Consider the following 20,250-nt stretch of genomic DNA (forward strand, 5'->3'; position numbering starts at 1 on the left):
AAAAAAAAAAAAGAAAGTGTGCATGTCTTTATAAGCACCGCCTTCCCCCGTGTACCCCCACTGTTTAACTTCCTGTTTTTTCTATCCTGTGCAACTGTCCAAATTGCACAGCTCTTAGGACTAGACTTGACTCCTTAGAGACCTAGGGAACTGGCTACCTCCCACCCCTACCACCAACTCTGTGCCAAATGACCCACAAACCGCTTGATCTGGATTTTATTTTATTTCCGTATAAAACTTAAACTTCCGTACACTTACCAGATTTGAAGACTGCCTTGGAGGGGCTTGAGGCACAATCCTTAAGTGCCCAATCCGGAGCTAGACTGAATTAACCTCAAACATAAGATTGCCAGTTATTTTACCAGCAAAAATGGGTTTATTTGGAAATAGCAGAGAACTACAACCCCAAACAGGCAATGGCAAAACCACGGAGAAGCGCACGGAACAAAGGAGAAGCAAGCTCTTTTAAAGGGGAAAGGGGACAGTTGGGAAGGGCTGTTATAAAGAAAAAGTCCATTGGAATAAACGGGGAGTTTGCAGTATACTGGCTTCTGATTGGCTGATCGTGACAGTCTCTTATTGGCTGGGCTGTTGCCGGGAGGGAGGAGGGCCGCTCTCCTTGACTATAGTAAAGGAGAGTAAAGTGCTCTTCACTTGCAAGCCGCCTCTCTGCCTGTTCGGTCTGCAGGCGCCAGGAGTGGTAGGGCGTGAGAACTGCCCATCCTGGCCTCCCGGCTCCTTTCGAAATGAGTTTTCCTTTTATTAATTTTCACAGCTGCTTAGGTTTAAATCCTTGCTCAGCCCCTTGCTCAAGCTGTTTCTGAGTTCTGGTTTGTAAAATAGGGCTAAGTACTTGGCATAGTGCCTTGCAGTCAGTGCTGTCTTAGCTTTTTATTATTGCTGTTAACGTTTAGTTATGTGGGAAACAGATGATTTCTCTCTTCCCTCTTGTGCTTTATGCTCTGGCCACAGGAGTCCTCGATTTGGGTAGGCACACTGCCTACACTCCCTACCATGAGCTTTTGGGGCCAGTGCCAGTTGTTCCGCTTAGGAGACCTGCGCAGGGTTTGTGGCAGCTCTTGGGGGTGGAAAAGCATCTCGGCCAACTGGACTAGTCACTAATTCAACTTAACAAACCAATGGCTGAAAGAGTTTCTCCTTAAGAGAGGTGCATCCTAGTAATGGCCTAGTAATACACCTATGGGTGCAGAGGGTAGGAGGAAAACAGGCTCTGTGTCTGATCCAGGAGGCCTTTTTATTTTTATTTTTTTTAAGATTTTTATTTGAGAGAGTGGGCGAGAGAGAGCATGAGCTGGGGGAGGGGCAGAAGGAAAGAGAGAGAAGCAGACTCCCCTGCCTGAGCAGGGGGTGCAATTCGGGGCTCAATCCCAGGACCCCGGGATCATGACCTGAGCCACCAGGTGCCCCCGCAGGAGGCCTTTTTAAATGGGCTTCTGACTGAAAGTCCCTGGACTCAGTTCACCTTTTATTTTTAAAGATTTATTTATTTGAGAGAGCATGCACACATGTGCGTGCGAAGTGAGGGAGGGGTAGAAAGGGAGAGAGAGAATTTCAAGCAGACTCCACACTGAGCGGGGAGCCCAACTCCGGGCTGGATCCCACAACCCCAAGATCACCACCCAGCCAAAACCAAGAGTCGGACAACCCAATCAACGGTGCCATCCAGGTGCCCCTGAAAGTTCACCTTTTAAACCAGGGACCTAAACGGGACTGTCTTTGAACTTAAGATGAGGGTGGGGTGAATGTTTGACAAACCTCTCAGAACTCAGGCTTGGAGCAGTAGCCTGATGCCTTGTGTTGGCCCCTCTGGCATTTAAGGCTTTTCCCTCCCTGGATGCAAAGATTGGGAGTGGAAGGTTCTCTGGCTAGAACTCGAGTTGAGATCCTTTCTTTGCAAGTGATTCGGTCTCCTCATGACTTTGGGATGGTCACTCACCTTCTTCTGTACTGCTAGAGCTTCTCCTGGGAAGATATTACAGATAAATTCACATAGGAAGCAGCTGGGAGTATTACGGACTTCTTGAGCAGTTCTTAGTCATCTGTTTTTGACTATATAAAACACTCATTCCCTCCCATGCTCTCTGGCTTCTCTAGGCAAGTGTTCTTTTGTTAACAGCTGCCCACACTTAGGTATGGAAGAATCCAGTGGCTGCCGGTTAGAACAAGCGTGTTAAGGGCAGCAAGCGACAACTAGCTAGTAAAGGACTGGGGGCGGGGAAATAAAGCTGCTGTTTCGGTTTTGAAATGTGGACCATACTGGCTTGGGGCTTAGCAAAGATATGTAGTCCTCATACTTCCATAGTCTCTTCTTGGCTTATAGCAAGTAAACTACTAACCTTTCTGGGCAGGAGAGAAAGGATCCAGTATGCAGGGGCCCAGGTTGGTTGGAAAAACAGTTGGGTTGGTGGACAGGTGCTAGAAAGGACGAGGCTAGGAGTCTGCAGGAACCAGAGGCCGGGTGACTAAGGTCCGTTTTCCCCTCAAGCCTCCTCCCTAGGAGTCACGGTATTTTTTCTGCTTAGATCAGCTTATTTGCTACTACTGCCCAGTTGCTTCCAGAGCCAGGCAAATGCCTCACCTTTGCAACTTTTCACTCTTTTCTCTGTCCTCTCCCTTCTTTTTTTTTTTTTTTTTAATATTTTATTTATTTATTTGAGAGAGAGAGAATGAGAGACAGAGAGCATGAGAGGGAGGAGGGTCAGAGGGAGAAGCAGACTCCCTGCCGAGCAGGGAGCCCGATGCGGGACTCGATCCCGGGACTCCAGGATCATGACCTGAGCCGAAGGCAGTCGCTTAACCAACTGAGCCACCCAGGCGCCCCGTCCTCTCCGTTCTTGACTCAATCCAGCAGAAGTGAGAACACTGGTGGTAAGAGGTCAATCTTTCAAACTTACCCAGGCTTTGGCCAGATCATCCGTGCTGAAGGTGAGAGCATTATTTGTTTATTCAAAACTAACCAAAAGGTCAACAAACTTCGGAAGAGTGTATAAGTCACTTTTTTATTCATTCATTCATTCATTCATTCATTCATTCAGTAAAGACTGAGAGCCTATTATATATCAGCTGTTGTACGAGGCCCTGAATTTACAAAGATGAAAGAAAGTCCATGTATAACAAATGAGTTCCTGATTTTAGGTTATTGTTAGAGAATTTCCAATTTCCAATAAAAAAGATTTTCACTGGGTTCCCTCACAGACAGTGAAGGTTGAGTATTCCCACGTGGGGTGGGCACTGGCTTATGATTCCTGAGCTTATGAGCAGCGGTGACCTTTCCTCCCTCCTCTTCCAAGCAACTGTTCCAGCCATAGAGGTCCTTCAAACATCCCCAACCACCCTCAGTGTGTGTGTGATGTGGGGAGCAGGGTGCTTGCACACATATACACACTGTACCTCATAGGAAGGAAGATGACAAGTAAGGGTATGTGAAGTACACTCCCAACCTTCCCCTATGAAGGTGTCTCTTTTCACTTAAAACTATGCCAAGAAACTTAACAGACTGGTAGTCAACTGCAGAGTGTGTTCTAATACTGCTTATTGAACATGACAAAACCCTACAGAAAATTTGGAGTTTTGTTATAGGATTATGCACAGGGATTATTTTATGGGATTTGGACTGTATATATATGTGTGTGTGCTCACAAAGAAACGTCAACTAAGTTTTCTCAAATGGCAGCTCACCAAATGAATAGATTGTGTTCATGGTTTGTCTTGTCAATTCATTAATTTATACCCAGCAGGACTTTAACCTCAATCAGGGACTCCTAGTGCCGCAATTGGTAATGTTGTCTTGCAACAAAAGCCTAAAGAAACACAACACAGAGGAAGGAAGTTGTGCTTCTGCTTACCAACTGCTGCAGCTGACGCTGGAGTTTTCATCCCCTCCCTCCCCACCTGGAGGGAGAAACAGCTGCTGACTGCTGATGGCCCATTGCCGTCCAGCGCCTCTGTGGTCCACAGGGCTGATGATATATGGGTGTTGCAGCCTTTGATTTCTAGGCTTTATTCTGCTGATGGTATGTCAGTTGAGGAAGGTCATCGAAAAGACGTGACTGCCAGTTGGTCCATGAGTTGGACCCTGGCCCTCAGGCTCCTCCCTCCCTTCCGTGTCCTCGGAATGGGGGTTCTGCTTGCCTCTCCCGTTCCCAGAGGCTGCTCCAAGGACACAGCCTTGCTACAGTTGAGAACACCTGCACAGTGTACGTGACTAAACCCAGTCAAGGCCTCCTTATGAACTTTTAAGATCTGGCGAGTGGGTGTGGGATCCATTCATCTTGCTGCCGCCCAAGACAAGTCTTAAATGTCAGTCCCCTTTGCTTCCTAGAACTGCCACCTACAAGCCGGAGTGGCGTGGCTCTTTCTTCACCCTCTCCCTGCCCTCCAGCTCCGGGGGTATTTCACATTCCACCAGGAAAGCCTCGGAGGTTACGAACGAACAGGATCTCCCCAAACTTCTTCTCCCATCAGTTTCTGGTCTGTCCTTTGTCATGATGGCTAGGAGGGGCCGCAGCCTGTCCCTGCAGGCACCTCCCTGGCCAAGCCCCAGCCCTGCAACTTGCTCATGTTTTGGCCCTCCAGGCTCCGAGAGATCTTTCAGGATGAGGAAGAGGTGGGGGATGGGGGGTTGGAGGAAGGAACTCTCCTTCGCAAGCTTATTTCTTTGGCCAGGGCTGTCTTCAACCTGCCCAATCAAGGTATAGACAGGTTTTCTGGCACAGGCCCAACACGGAGGTCACAGCTGCCCTTTCAGTAGTGATCCTTAAACAAGAGGTTTTAGAAAATGTTTTTTTTTTTTTGAGAAACTGTCTCTGGAAGCCCTAGGGCTGGTGTGGTCCATTAACAGGCACTGTCTCCAAAGAGTCCTCCTCTAGAGGTCTACATCCTTGAATCTAGGTGAGGAAGCCAGAGACCTGGGACCTTTTAAGGTGCCTGCCTTCCCCACCCTGCTGCCAGGGGCTGAGTCAACGCCCCAGTGAAAGTAGCCAGCACCCTCTCATGCTGGGTTTTTCTGCCCTGGCTTGTCTGAAGAAGGTAGGAGAACAAGAGGAATACTAACCGCCCTGGAGGAAATGTGGTTTGACGACCTGCATCGCTTTTTACATGCCTTTCATCTGACTTGCAAGAGGATCCACTGGGCTCATGTTTGGTTTTGGTTCTTAAAAATAATTTCCAAAAAGTGTCTGCTAAAATAAAAATCTATCATCCTCATTCATATCTTTAACTGTTAATAGTGATTTATAAACTGAATGTTGATAAAACTTGAGCACACTGTCTGCTCATCTTTTAGATGATCGGAGATAGGCTGGAGCCCGTCATGCAGAACCACCAGCCACTGCTCTGTGGGGAGAGGCCTTGTCTCTACTCCAAGGACACATCACAAAAGCAGACAATACCTAGATGTTTTAAAAAACACATCCTATAAAAGCACTTTTTGTTGTGTTCAGATCAAAGAATCCCATACAAATCTTAATTCACTGGAGATTTGAAAACAAGTCTGTTTACCTATTAGCAGAATCTGAAAATAGTCGCCGTGAACATGGTGCCTTCCAGGGCTATCGTTTTCAAGCTTCCGTGCACATTTTTCTCAGAATTTCCAGCTGAGTTCTGGCTTTTGGGAGCTGTGGCCAAGTGCTAGAGTATGAAAGAAGAAAACAAATCTCCCAGCCTTCCTATGGTAGGCCTCTTCAGCAAGGCAGGAGATAAGCCAGTGAGAAAGAAGTGATTGGGTGACAGTCGCTGTGCCCCGTGGCCGAAGTGTCAGAAAGTGATTTGCATGAAAGTGAGAAAGTGGTTCTGACAAATTCTGCTTTCCATTAAGTGGGATTGGTTTCACCCACTCTGATACAGGTCTTCCTTCACCACAGGGCGTTTTATACTCTGAGATTTCCTGAAACAAGTTTTAGGAAGGAGCTAGAAAGGTCTCTCAGGAGGAAGGTTGAGCTGTGTTCAGGGAGCTCGCAGGCATCTGGCGGTTGTCCACAGCAAGAGCAGATGAAGACCTCCCAACAGGCAAGAAAGCTGGGAAGACTGGTGGTGTCTTTGGGTGGAAGCAGCAGTAAGAGGAGCCAGCCCTCGAACAGAGATGCAAAACTGGAAGAGGTAGAGAACTACAGAAGGAGTTCATCTTCTACAGAAGGAATGGAGGAAAAAATAGCTTTTAGGAATATGAGTCTAAAAAGATTAAGTTGATTGTCAAATGGGTTCGGTGTCCTGGAGAAGACTCTCTGGTTGAGGCTGTCTTCTCTCTGATGCTTTGTCCTCTCAGGCAAGCCCACTTCACCAAAGAGCTGGGTTTTTGAAGTAAACAGCTCCTGGAGTCTGCACACATCTTCCCCGGCAGTGTGTCCAGTGGCCATGTTGATGGCTACCAACCACACTCCGAACAGTCCTTCTCAACATCCCCCACATGGCCACGAGAGCTAAGGTGCTCTCTTGCAGCCAAATGATCCAGTCCTTGGACACATAACCAAAGGGCTCTAAGAAGTGGCCACCAGAGGGTGGGTAAGAGGAGCAGAGGGTCTACCAGCTCCGGCTTACCACTCCAGTTAAGTCCCTGGGACAAAGAAGTGGGCGCTGGGCGTGTCCCACACCACCACCATCACTTACTTGGGTCTACTGAGCTCAGGTGAGAATCTTGGCAGGAAGAGACCTTCCTTTCTGGGCATGAACATTCAAGTGAGGGCTTCCTAACCATTTCCTAGTGTCTCCTCAAGCCCTGGCCCCGCCGTATGGCCCCCAAATTGCTCCGAACCCTTCTGTACCTTCTTCCTATCCACGTGCCCATCATGCACTCTGCTTCGCTTGTGGGAACACAGGAGACAGCCATTATGGGGAGCTCCTGCCTCCCCCTGAAGCAGGCAGAGACGGCTTGAGCGGGTGCGGGCGGCTATAATCCCTGAGGCCAGGAACCTTGAAATTCGGCTGGCGGCTTGGGAGCGTCGCATTTTGTACTCATCACCGCAGCTGTTTTGGCTGCTGCTGATTTGGTGTAAAGGGAAGTGAAGAAAGCAGCTTCCCTGAAAAACTGTATTCAGGTCAATCATTTCTGGGACTGTGAAGACAGGATTCTTTATGCTCTAATCTTCTCAAGTAACCTTAAAAAGATGTAAAATCATCGGTCTGTAACACAGAAAACCTTTAAACCGTCTGCCATATTTCCATCACAGGTGGGACGGGCGGCATCCATGTACTGGAGCGTGCTCTTGGGACCACCACCTGCACAGTGGAGGAGGCAGGATGGGGCAGAAGGGCAAGCTGAACCATGATGCAGTCGTTAGAGGAACTGCCCAGTTCCATGAGGAATTCTGAAACTGGATGGCACTTCAGATACCCCCAAATTGCGGCAAGGGAGCTGGGCTCTCGTACCCTCACCGGCTGCTTGTGGGCACAGCTGCGGGAGAGGCAGTTCTCTGCTGAGGGCAATTCCTGGGGGGACACAGAGCGTGGAGGGAGTGTCCTGGTCGTAAAGGAGGGAGGGTGGGGCAGTGTACCACAATACCCTCTAAACCCCCCATCAGCCCACTAAGAATGAGAGACCAACATTATTTAAATTATTTATTTTTTCTATAGTACATCTCATTCAAATCATAGAATAGTCTGATCCATTTTTTTTCTCAAGCACAACTTAACACTCATCTCAGATGTTTTTTCTTTCCTTCTTTTAAGCTTACAGGATGGATAAAGATACACTTTAATGGACAAAAACCATCACTCAGAGTTTATTAAAAATACAACTTCCCGGGGCCCACTGCCAGAGCTTTGGAGTGTCTGGGGTGGGTCCTAGGGATGCAACATTTTAAAACTCTGCTCCGTAATTCTGCTGCAGGTGGTCCGTGAACCATCCTTAGAGGAACACTGCTTAGGACTTGTCTGTTATCTACTGGAAGCAATCTCAGGAAATCCAGGTATAATTAAGTATACAGAAATAGCTCTTCTATAAAATTTCCATATAAAAATAACGGTATTTATTTACAAAGTTTGAGATGCTATAAAATAATACATCATATTAGGTTAGGTACTTCGATCTAGTCAAGTCTACATTAGGCAAGTCAGATGTGGTGTCTGCATCTTCCCCTTACTTCTCTTGTTTAAACTGCTTAAAGCATGTGGCACCACAATGTTTCCTTCATGCAGAAAAAAAGCAGACCTATATTTTCTGGAAATAAAACCCAACAGCACATGATCAGAGTAAAGCATCTCCAAACGAAAAGGTGAACAAACTTGTGGTTTGGGCTCACAGCCTCTCTTTTGTCTCAAAGTCAAGTGTGGTGGTGGTAAACAAAACAGCTCAAGGAACTCACAGTACCAAACCGCGGTCCTCCAAGCTCAGGCCTGCGGAGTGCCCGGGCAGTGCAGTTGGCCAGTTGCTAACAAAAGGTGGAACCTGCCATCGTGCTACTAGGAGGAACAGAACTGCAGTGTGCTCAGAGAAGTCTTCTAGCACAAAAGTATCTGGGTCTCCAGACTGTAGTATGAAAAAAAACACTGACCCCAGTCATGAACAAGCAAAATAAAACATCAGGCCATTTGTTACTAGGTGGTGCCTGGCATGTGGAAGATGGTGTATGATTAGTGATAACATGGTGAGTTTGAAGTGACAAAGGGTTTTCACCCGCAAACATGATCTGGGGGAGTTTCCTTGTGAGACAGACATGGACAGAAACAAGCTAATGTGGTACAGAAGGATCCACTGATAACCCCACCTCTCAAGCCTCCTGCCAATGACCAACATGCAGGACGGTCTTTGCTCATGGAGGAATGAGTTTCTTCCCAGGTGTGAGGTCTAAACCTGGGGTCTTCCAGGTTGAAAGAGGCCCAAAGCTGACACCACAGTCTCATGTTGGGGACTCATGAGTGGAGTCCCACTTCTGCTCCTCGGCTGTGAAGCACTTGGTGCGACAGAGAACTGATATTTATTCAAAGCGGTTTGGAAGGACTATGGTGAGGGTGTGGTTTTCAGGAGGCCATGTGGCCCTCACAGGAGGAAGAAGTTCTGAGTTGTGGTGCAGACTCTGCCAGACAGGCCAAGGGATGTTAGACAGGTCAGGCTCTTGGCTTGTTTCTCAATGAATGGGGCAGAAGAGATGGTCCCTTCCATTCTGAGACCCTTGGTGGAGAAAGGGTGAGTCCTGCCCCTATTTCATCTACACTGGCTTCCAAAGCAGCTCTAAGCAGGGAGGCCCAAAGTCCAGTCTGCTGGAATAGCAAGGGTCAAGATAGCATTGGATTCTAGAGCCCTTTTTATAAAGCAAAGTTTGTATAAGAATGACACAGGATTTTACCTTGACTGAGAGAACAGCTGTGCAGAACGCACATAAAAAAACGAATGCACTTTCTGCTGTCTCCAGTACTATCATGCATGGCCATCTGCTACCATTTAAGCTTCCATACTTGTCAGAGATGCCCAGGGCATAACTGGAGGGTCGAAGTTTCATGTCCCCCACTTTTTCTTCTTTAGCATAGTGTGAATGTAGATGTATGTGGGGGAACTGGATCTCAAAGGTTACATAAACGTAATTGTTCAGAGATACCTTGAAGAGGCTAATTCCTGAGAAATGTTATTATTTATGTGGGTGTTTAAATTTTTCTTAAAAAGGTAAGATCTTAAGCAAACATCAGGCTTTTCCCTTTTGAGTAATAATGTGGTTTCCCTGAAGGTTAAACTAACTGAACATTGTGCCGACTGTGATTTGAAGGGCAGGGAGGCACACTCCTGAGGCAGATGGCCCGGTGCAGGCCCCTGGCACACACCTGTGTCTTCCATAAATACACATTTATGATCGGCAGTGCCTAGGGACCGCTGCCATGGGTCCTGAAAATGGGGAGCCTATTTGTGAAAATATCCTGGGGGAGTCTTTAGCTCCACTAAGGCCAATCCACATGTAGAGTAAAAGACTATCTTTTATGTATCTAATATAAAAAGTAGATTTTTATGTATCCAACCAGTTGAAAAACTAGAAGGAAACACCTAGAAAAGTGATTACTTTTCTATGGTATAGGTTCCATTGCAAGGTGATGAAGCTAATAATGAGAATGTCATGGGTTAGTTAGGTTTATGGATACTGCTGGTAGCTAAATTTTTCTTTTAAATCTTAAAAATTCCTTAACAAACTCCAAAATGTATGCTTAAAACTAGAATTTAGTAGCAATTCCAAGTGCATGTTATGGGACAGAGTGGTATGGCAAGTCTTTCAATTGTCTGACCCAGGACAAATGTCACTTTCTCAGGGGGGGCCTTCCCTGGCCACCCTAGCCAAAGTTGCCTTTCCCCCCACTGTCTTATTACCCTGTCGTTTTTTTCCCTTAGCACTGGTCATTCTCAATGTTTTCTGTTCTGTATTCACTCAAATACCTACTGGAGGATTAAATCTTCACATTCACTGTCCAACACCCACCCCGTACTTACCACTAAGGAGGTACAATCTTAATACCTACATCCCAGATTTGTTGGGGAGACAAACTTCTTTCATATGCCTGAGGATAGGGAGCTGGATAGGTATTTAAAGGGCCCTTAAAGTGAACCACTGATCAAGTTAAACAGGCAACCCGCCCCCCCCCGCCGCCCCAACTCTCTGAGTGTGGTTATGAGAGAAACAGCTTTGGCAGCTCCCTTCCTTTGTAACCCTGCCCCCAAGAACACTCAATGCCACTATGTTCTGACTGTCCCGGGGCCCAAGTTACATCTATACCTGGAGCAACTTTGCTGTCTCTGTGACCCAAGCAGCCAAGAGTTGTGGTTTAACAAACACGAGTGACAGATGTCTGCATGGCTAAAGGGAGCCACGCCTTTGTGAAACATCGCCATCTTAATGATCTGGTAGGAGCTAACTTGCATTTGAGGACTGACCCTGGCTTTATTTTTCAAGTATGGCAGGGAAATTTTGCCCACGAGGGGAGTTCTCCTCTTTCATCCTGCTAAAATGGCAGAAACTCCCCACCATTTCTATAAAGAATTAAATTGCAGGAAACCAAACATGTGGTCATCATCTGTCATGTTGCCCAGGGCCAGTGCGCACAGCTGAGGTGAGGAGTCACTGTGTCAGCACCCCCTTTCCTGCCCACGCCACAGCGTCCTCCGTGGTCATAAGGCACAATTCACGTCAGCACTTACTAGGGCTGTTCTCATCCCCTTGTCAGCACAGGGAAGGATGAAGTAGATGAGACAGATTCACGGTCGGGGGAGGGCGAAGGGAAGCTCGGGCAGATGCCTGGGTGCCCTCCCCGCGTGCGTGCGGGGCGGCCGTGGCAGGTCTGGTGCCCCCTGTGCACGTGCTAAAGGGAGCATGAATTTACTGACCGGCTGACACGACGCACTTGGAAGGGTCACAGCTGCACTGACCCTTGAGGAGGAAAAAGGCCTCTCGAACTCCCCGAAAAGCAGAGTGGGACCAGCACCTTCTGGGAGCGGTGTCTGTGTGTGTGCACTCACGTGTACATGCGTGTGTGCAAGTAACCCCACAGGCTACGCCTATGAAGAATCCTGGATGTTGTAACCATAATTTCCTAACATTTTGTTACTTTGACTTCCATATGGAATTGTGACTGAGTGGTGAACTCTTAAAAAATCTCTTTAGGGGAGATACATAAGAATAGAAGAATTCATCTTTCTAAACATCTCAGCTTAGTTTTCCGCTCAGATAAGGTTTTATACCAGCAACATGTACTGGTGGCCACAGTGTAACTCCAACAGATGTCCTCAGCAGTAAGCCAAACACATTACTGAGGGACAGAGACCATTTCCCACCAAACACCACACGCATATGGCTGAGAGGGCCAGTGATGGGGCACCAATTATGTTAAGAGTCTTTGGTTGCTTTTAAAAAAACAAATCTGTATTTTATCAGTTTACAACACTATAGCAGCAGAGAGAGAGAGAGAGAGAGAGAGAGAGAATAGAGAAAGGGATGGTGTCCCAAGAGCTCCAGCAAGGACTCTGCTATTTGGTGGAGGAATGGTTATGGTTAATGCACCTGGCACAAATGCTGATGTTCAGGTCCTGGAACCTGTAAAAGATATTCTGAAGACTAAAGAGCCAGCTGTGGCCCTTGGCCTCTCCAGGTCCCTACTGGGCCCCCCTCAAGTACAGGGATGTGGGTGGTGAAGGTTGGAGTTAGTAAAGGAGGTGGCAGTTTGGGAGGAAACTCAGTTTTACTCAACTGTGTAGCTGATGATCTTCAAGTCAGAAATGTCTTGGAAGCCCTCAGGGCCCCGCTGCAGCCTCTGCGGTCTTTCAGACTCCTGCCATCGCCCCAGCCTCAGAGGTGTGCCCCAGAACTTGGGCTGAGACAGAATTCTCTAAGAACTGCCTCAACCTCCCTGCCCCCTTGACCACTCCGAGTCTGCACTATGGCTTCTTTCTGACAGAATGAGTGTTGTCTCAAAGGAACTTACGTTAAAGTTGTGTGTTCTTGTGTATTCGTTTTCACGGCCTTAGTAAAAATTTTAGGTCAGCCAAATCTTTCACCTCCGGCTCACTGGAAGCAGAGTGGAAGAACTTTAAAAAGGCATCAGAAGGCATCTGTACTTCCCCCATGGATTTAGAAAAGCACTGATCTGGGACCAGGTTAGTGCTGGGCCCAAAGGCGCTAGGTTAACCTAGAGGCAAATCCAAATGATTCGAGTCAAAGAGATATTTTCCATTATTATTTGCTCCTTCTCAAGGCCTTACTGTGAAACTAGATCGGGGTTTGGCCATGCTGACAGATGTCCCCACGCTCCCCCGTTCGGAGGAGAAGGGACTGTGAACACACCAGTGCAGTGCTCCCGGGGGCGTCTTTGGCTAGGAAACAACCTACTGTATACCGCACGATACGAAACAGATCCAATCGTCTGGAGTGGTCAATGTTTTTCCCTGTTTCTGTGAAACACTGAATATCGGGTTAGTTTGAAATGCAATTTAGCCAGGCATAAACCCAATACGGTAATTTTGATTAACAAAAATGTACAAAAGGTGACATGTACAGGAAAACACTGCTGTCCATATTCTTGAAATAGGCTTTTAAGACAAAAGTAATGACATTTGGTTCATTTTCACAAATTGCACACTGAGTGAAATCATACAAGTACTGTAGGGAACTCCAAGCAAGCAGTTCGGTCATAGGAATCTGTTTCTTTGTTTTGTTTTAAATGGAAAAGCTATATGAAATGCATAGCTTTGATTAAAACTAGAGATACAATTTCCTTCTCCGTAAAACTCCAGATTTAGAATGCTGGCAAAGGCAGTGCTGGCGAAGTATTTAATGCACGTGGAAATGCTATTCTATTTTGGCTTCCAGAAGTAGCCCTAGAAAATTCTATGCACCAATGCATTGGCTAATAATGATCATTTCAGTTTTACTATACATTTTTCTAAATGTCACTTAAGTACTTAAGAATTAGCGCTTGCTCCTTTCTAGAAGCCGTCTAAGGCAGCTGATGCGTCAAGCACCTCAACTAGACTTTCAACTAGTTCAGCAGTTCAATCTGTGCTCCTTAGACCTCAAGGACTGCCGACTACGTCCCTCACTGTACAACTCATCCCCCTGGGATCCTTTCATGGTCACTCCTGCTTGTAAAAAGCAGCCCAGCCGAGGAAGAGAGACAGACAAACATGATGTCACGGGCCGCTCACTACAGCAACCTTGATTCTAAGGAGGGTTACGTGGGTGTGGGGGAACACAAAGATCCCACCTCGTGGAGGATAAATGAGCTTCATTCATGCTGCCAATTCTTTAGGGGCTGTCCCCTCTATCACCTCAGAAAACCGCTTTGTTTGCGGTGTGATCCAGGGCTCTGTCGTTCAGAGTTTTCATTCACGCTAACTTTCATCTCAATCATCTCAGCCTTCAGGTAATCTGCTTATTGTGTTTCCCTAGTTTTCACTGAACACACAGTGCAAACAAAGGCAAAGACTGAAGCAATCATTTCAAAAACAAGAGCTCACACTAAAAACACACATGAGCATCAAATATTAAAACGTGGGTTTTCTCCTGTCTTTATTCTGGGGAGGAGGAATCCTCCTCGTCATCTTCCTCGTCGTCGTCGTTGAACGAACAGGGGGTCTCGCCTCGCGACTCAGAGCAGTGAGAGGCCGCACTGCTGGACTGGTGACTGTTTGGGGCAAGGAACTGCCCAGTTGCTAAGGCCACTTCAGCATCCAAGCACAACCCTTGGTTTACACTAGCAAATAATTAAAAACACACAAGCTCATTAATGCGGCAAATGTTTTAAGCTTTGCAAAGTGTAGGACTAAAAACATGGGGGAGGAGGTGCCACTGGGGCACTCTGCCCAAATCTGCTCCAGAAAAGACCTGCACTGACACCTGTGGAGGGGCTCAGGGCCTCACCGCTTCTCTTTCTAACTCTGAAAATATACGTACCTTGATTGGGACAAGGTGGCACCAGCGGTCAGGTCTAAATTTGAAACTGACTGAGTAGAGTTCAAAAGTAGTCCCTGATTTAACCAGGAAGGTCCTGTGGAGATCTCTATAGGGAGAAACAGAAACAGAAGATGTCGGCGTGCCACAAGCTGAAGGAAGCGTGCGAGCCTGATCTACGTACAGCCAGGGGAGGGGCGCCTGGGGGCTCAGTCGTTAAGCCTCTGCCTTCGGCTCAGGTCATGATCCCAGGGGCCTGGGATCGAGCCCCGCATCGGGCTCCCTGCTCCGTGGGAAGCCTGCTTCTCCCTCTCCCTCTGCTGCTCCCCATGCTTGTGCTCACTCTCTCGCAAATAAATAAAAATCTTTTAAAAATTACAGCTAAGCAAGTCTCCTGCCCTGGGGAGAATCCACATTTTTTTCAGCTTGGAAAAATGAAATCTCTAGGACATAAGAACAGGAAAAAAATATGGGAAGGTAGACTACAGTGAGGAAGAATTAAAATTAAACCAATCACAGACTCATTCTTTTTTGACCTCAAGAGAGCAGCTGAGAGTACAGAGATCACTGCACTATTCCTGGACACCTGCTATCCTCACCACCAAAGACTCTGACTGGTGTTAAAAGCCGAAGCCAGGAGTGGGTAAAAAAGAAAGTCAAATCAGAAATAGGTAAGAAGGACAGGGGCGCCTGGGTGGCTCAGTCGGTTATGTATCTGACCAACTCTTGATTTCGGCTCAGGTCATGATCTCAGAGTTGTGAGATGGAGGCTCCAAGCTGGGCACAGAGCCTGCTTTGGATTCTCCCTCTCTCCCTCTCTCCTCCCTCTCCCCTTCCCCACCTTCTAAAAAAAGAAAAAAAGAAAGAAATAGGTAAGGAGGATAAGACACATTTTTGCTAAAACTCCCACTGTACCACCTTTTCATGTGCCCCCCAGTGAACTCAGTGCTATTACTCATCAAAGATACATTCTTTTTTCTGGTATCCTTTGCTCTGTAACTCAAACTAGCCCTTATTTTAAAAGGTCATATGCAGTCACATTTCTAATGAAGGTGAGACACGCCTTACTGTTTTAGGTCTGCATAAAATATTTTGGGTGTATACCCTTGCAATCTTATATTCTGTGCATATACCGTATTTCTCCAATCACAACCCCGATAAATTCTTATTGTAACTTTATTAGTTTCATACTGGTCTCATTATCTAGAATATTAGCTCAAGGAAGGCACTGACTGGAACCTGTAAGATCTAAATGTTACTGAATGAATGAGTATAGTCTCTTTCACAGCAAGTTTACAAAAGTGGTGAAAAACGACAGAAATGTATTCCTATAAATTCTTTGACTTACATTACAAAATAAGACCGAATATACGCTCAGAAAGTGCAATTTAGTAATGCGCCTTTATTACAGTTAATCAGAATAGTTTTGTAATCACTGTGCAAAAAAAAAAAAGAACCCCCCCAAAACCCTACAACTCTATGTACTAGAATTGATAACTCTGCTATCCTGGTAATGTCTGACCAAGTGAGAAGCTTCCTATGAAGGAAAAAAGGAAACTAAATGATTTCATTAATTTTGGAATGGCCTTGTGAACCTTTTTCTTTATAGGCTAGCTAAGGCAGCTGTGGAAAAAGAAAAAAAGTTCTAAGAAGAATAGCAGACTTTAACTACATTAAATAAGAACAAGCCTGTGCAAGATGAAATTAAAGCCAGAATCCTGTGGTGAATATTAGTTAGTATATATGGAAACTTTCTGTCAGAACACAGCTATTTACTTGTTTGTGAGCATAACACAATAAATTTTCTTTTTCACAATGGCTTTGAGAAGCCTACATTTCTTTCGCATTATCATAAGATCCACACAATAGTTTTCACAATCTAACTCAAGAGCCATTCTGTCCCTTTGCACACTAAAGGCACACATTTCTTCTTTTAAAGTAACCAGAAAGTCTATGTCCCAGCCTGCAAATGAGGTCACAAAGAGATCAAAACCACAGAGCCTGCCTGATTGCCCTGAGCCTCTTCACTGAGAATAAGCTAAAATAAGGTTCTGGTGATTTATTGAGTAAGTCTTTTATTCAGACCCTGCTGGACTGCCACTATGACTGGGCTGCTAATAAAACAGCAGGGCCTGCTCTGGGAGAGAGTGGGGAGATAGGGGTGTTGGGGGTGAAGATATGGGGGCAAGTTGGCTAAGGGGCAAGAAGAAGGGGTCACACTTGCAGCTGGTGGATGGTGCCAGTTTAAGAACCAAATCCAACAGAAACCAAATCTCAATCAACAAACTCTTGTGTTTTGACCAGAGGGCCAAAACCATAAAGCAAAATAAAATAAGAACGAGGGGCCCCTGGCTGGCTCACTGGTAGAACATGAGACTCTTGATCTCTGGGTTGTGAGTTTGAGCCCCACGTTGGGTGTAGAGATTACTTAAAAATAAAATCTTTAAAAAAAAATAAGCACTACCTCTTTGCTCATATTTGATTTACTATACCTTAGAACTAATATTACAGTGCCTTCAGAAAGTGATGTGAAATTCTAGGTGGTAATATTTATAAATGAAGGAAACTGGTAAAAGCAAAGGCAAAAAGCATTATTTTGCCTCGAAATTATATGTACAGAATATACCATAGTCTTGGGAATTGGGACAATCATAAAGAAGATTTCTGAATCAGTAAAAAAAAAAATATGAATTACACAACATGCAAAACATACTGTTTTTGTTTTCAAGTATACTCAGTATACTCTTAAAACTCATAATAAAGGGCGCCTGGGTGGCTCAGATGGTTAAGCGTCTGCCTTCGGCTCAGGGTCCTGGGATCGAGTCCCGCATCGGGCTTCCCGCTCCTTGGGAGCCTGCTTCTCCCTCTGTTTCTCTCTGTCTCTCATGAATAAATAAATAAAATCTTTAAAAAAAAAAACAACAACTCATAATAAAAAGACAACCTGATGCAAAAATGGGCAAAGGATCTGAAGAGACATGTCTGCAAGGAAGATCTATAAGTGACCAGTAAGCACATAAAAAGATGCTTAGCACCATTAGTCATTAGGAAAATGCAAAATAAAACCACAGTAAAATACTACCTCATGTCTACAAGGATAGCTATAATAAAAAGGATGGACAACAACAAGTACTGAGAAGGATGTGGACAACCTGGAACCCTCATACACTGCTGGAAGGATTGTAAAATGGTACAAATGCTTTTGGAAAATAGTTTAGCAGTTACTCAAAATGTTAAATATAGAGTTGCCATATGACCCAGCAATTGCACTACTAGGTATGCAACCAAAAGAAGTGAAAACTTACGATCACACAAAAACATGTACAAGAATCATTCATAATAGCCCCAAAGTGGAAACAATCCAAATGTCTACCAACTAATGAATGGATAGATGAAATGTGCTATTATTCATACAATGGCAATAAAAAGGGATGAAGTACTGACACATGCCACAGCATGGATGAACCTTGAAAACATCATGCAAAGTGAAAGAAGTTCATCACAAAGGCTACACAGTGTACGATTCCATCTATAGGAAATGTCCAGAATGGACAAATTCATAGTGACAAAGCAGATTAGTGGTTGCCTAGGGCTAGGAGGAATGGGGTAATAGGGAGTGACTGCTAATGTGTATGGGGTTTCTTTTTGAACTGATAAAAATGCTTTAGCATGAGTGATGATTTCACAACCTTGCGAATATACTAAGTACCACTGAACTGTACGTACCATAAAATGGTGAATTTTATGGTATGTGAATGAAATCTTAATTGAAAAAATTAGGATACCATTTCAACTGATTGGGAAAACAGAACACTTCCATCCTGCAGGTTGAGAATGTAACTTGTGAAATCAAATTAAAAAAGCCCTGGCCTCATCTAGTGAAGCTGAAGCTGCCCGCACCTGTGACCTAGCCATCTCACGCCACACACCAGCACGTGGGCACTATGGTGTCGTTACAGGAATGTTCAAAGTAACACCGTTTTTTAATATCAAGAAATTGGAAACAAAACTCAAAAGTTTATCATCAGTAAAATGAATAAATAAACTGTGATATATTCATATAATGGAGTTCTATACAGCAGTAAAAATGTATGAATTACAGCTACATTAAATCATGTGGATGGATGAAAAGATCATGTTGAGTGGAAAAAACTCATATCACTAAAGAATATACCATTATGATTCCATTTACATAAAGGTTAGCAATAAGTAAAACTAAACAATAAGTTGTTTCCAGTTTACTATATTTGCGTTTGCATCTCTAAGGAAAAGTAAGTGATGATAAATAAGAAATTCAAGAGAATGGTTACGTTTAAAGGGCACAGAATGTGAAAGTGTTAGTTAACATACCTGTGATATAACCTTCTAATGCCTTTGGCACCAGTGATTTAGCAAGTTTCAGATCCTCCAGAGAGCATTTGCCTGACTCCAGGCCAAAGGACATTCCCATTCGCTTCAGTACTTCTATGTCATCATGGATCTCAAAGGTGTTGTCAAAATTAAAAAGATATTCAAACCTGCATCAGAAAACAAAGTTAGTATGGGGTTTCAGTGGGATAGGGGAGGGCTGCACAATATTGTACTCTGTACATTACATAAAAGAATGAGGGCCTACATTCAGCTATGGTACTAGAAACTGTTACCTTTTAGAGCCATAATGGTCATTCAGCTGTGTTCAGGGGAGTGACATCTCAAATAAGCCACTTTCCCAATTAAAACAGTTTTCCTACGAGACAATAGGAGTCCATAAACTTCAGCCCTCATTAAGCTGTTACAAACAGGGGACAACTTTGGTGTAAAACCAATACTTTCCAAAGTTGTCTATAGCTTTGTCACCAAAAGACAAATTATTAAGAAAGCCTTTTCAGTTTAATATATGACATCCCTACTATGAGTTGGCCTATTAAGGTTTGAGGGGAAAAAAAACATTCTGGATGCTTATTTCATATTCCTGAATCAATTATTAACTATAGCATACTTTAGATAAGCAATAAATGGGAGACTTTTTACAAATGAACCAAAACTCAAATCCTATCTTAAGAGCCTAAGAAGTGAAATGACTTAAGGAAAAAGTGCCACATAAATATACAGCACATTTCCAAACGTTCTTGAAAAGTACTGAATCAGGATGCCCAGCTGCCCAGTACAATGTTTCCCAAAAAAGGTGAATATAGGAAAGCACAGTCCTTTTGACTCCTAGGCTAGGCCCTGGGGCGCCTTCACCCACAGGCCTCACCCTACAGGGACGGAGTGCAGGGGAATGTTCTGGCACAGTAGTGGGTTTATGTTGTCATGAAACTCTTATTAAAATCATGAGAAGGTAAAATTAGTCATGCTAGATCCTAGATCAGGGAAAAAATTACAATTTAAAGTGAAATAACCTCAGGTCATGATCCCAGGGTCCTGGGATGGAGCCCCACATCAGCCTGCTTCTCCCTCTCCCACTCCCCCTACTTGTGTTCCCTCTCTCGCTGTCTCTCCCTGTCAAATAAATAAATAAAATCTTAAAAATAAATAAATAAATAAATAAACAAAGTGAAATGCCATGTTTAGGAATAAAGGACATTAACACATTTTCAGGAAAAAAAAAACCCACAAAAAATCTGAAGTGTGTGCCTGTCACAGGGATAATTCCTGGCATATGTTAAAAGCAGATGGTTCTGTAAATTTAATCTCCATTGTGAAAAAGCCTCCAGGCTAATTAAGGGGAAAAGATTGCATCACCAAAGTAACTGAAAGACAAGGCTTTAGGACCTACCTTGAACAACAAGCTTCTACAAGCTGCTTACAGCCTCCTTCCCTTTATTCAGAGGAGGGCTGGGAAAGGGCATGAGTCAGTAACCACCGAGGGATGAAAACCTCACCAGGCCCCAGGCTG

The 20,250-nt window shown here is 44.9% G+C and overlaps 1 protein-coding gene across 8 annotated transcripts in view; it reads right to left on the bottom strand.

Moving 5' to 3' along the window:
- Nucleotides 1-7,559: 7,559 nt before the first annotated feature.
- The window catches only part of TFDP2 (transcription factor Dp-2), a 149,970-nt gene continuing 137,279 nt past the window's right edge, over nucleotides 7,560-20,250 (bottom strand). For all 8 annotated transcript variants that reach the window (XM_081827397.1, XM_081827396.1, XM_081827391.1 and 5 more), the window contains 3 exons: nucleotides 18,723-18,889; nucleotides 14,376-14,481; nucleotides 7,560-14,175 (listed from right to left, as the gene is read on the bottom strand). In XM_081827397.1, the coding sequence (XP_081683523.1) occupies nucleotides 13,992-14,175; nucleotides 14,376-14,481; nucleotides 18,723-18,889 (457 nt within the window). In that variant the 3' untranslated portion in view covers nucleotides 7,560-13,991. The remainder of the gene's footprint in view (nucleotides 14,176-14,375; nucleotides 14,482-18,722; nucleotides 18,890-20,250) is intronic.

This window comes from Leptonychotes weddellii, chromosome 1, assembly GCF_054177405.1.
Source record: "Leptonychotes weddellii isolate Sample4059 chromosome 1, ASM5417740v2, whole genome shotgun sequence".
Classification (NCBI taxonomy): domain Eukaryota; kingdom Metazoa; phylum Chordata; class Mammalia; order Carnivora; family Phocidae; genus Leptonychotes; species Leptonychotes weddellii.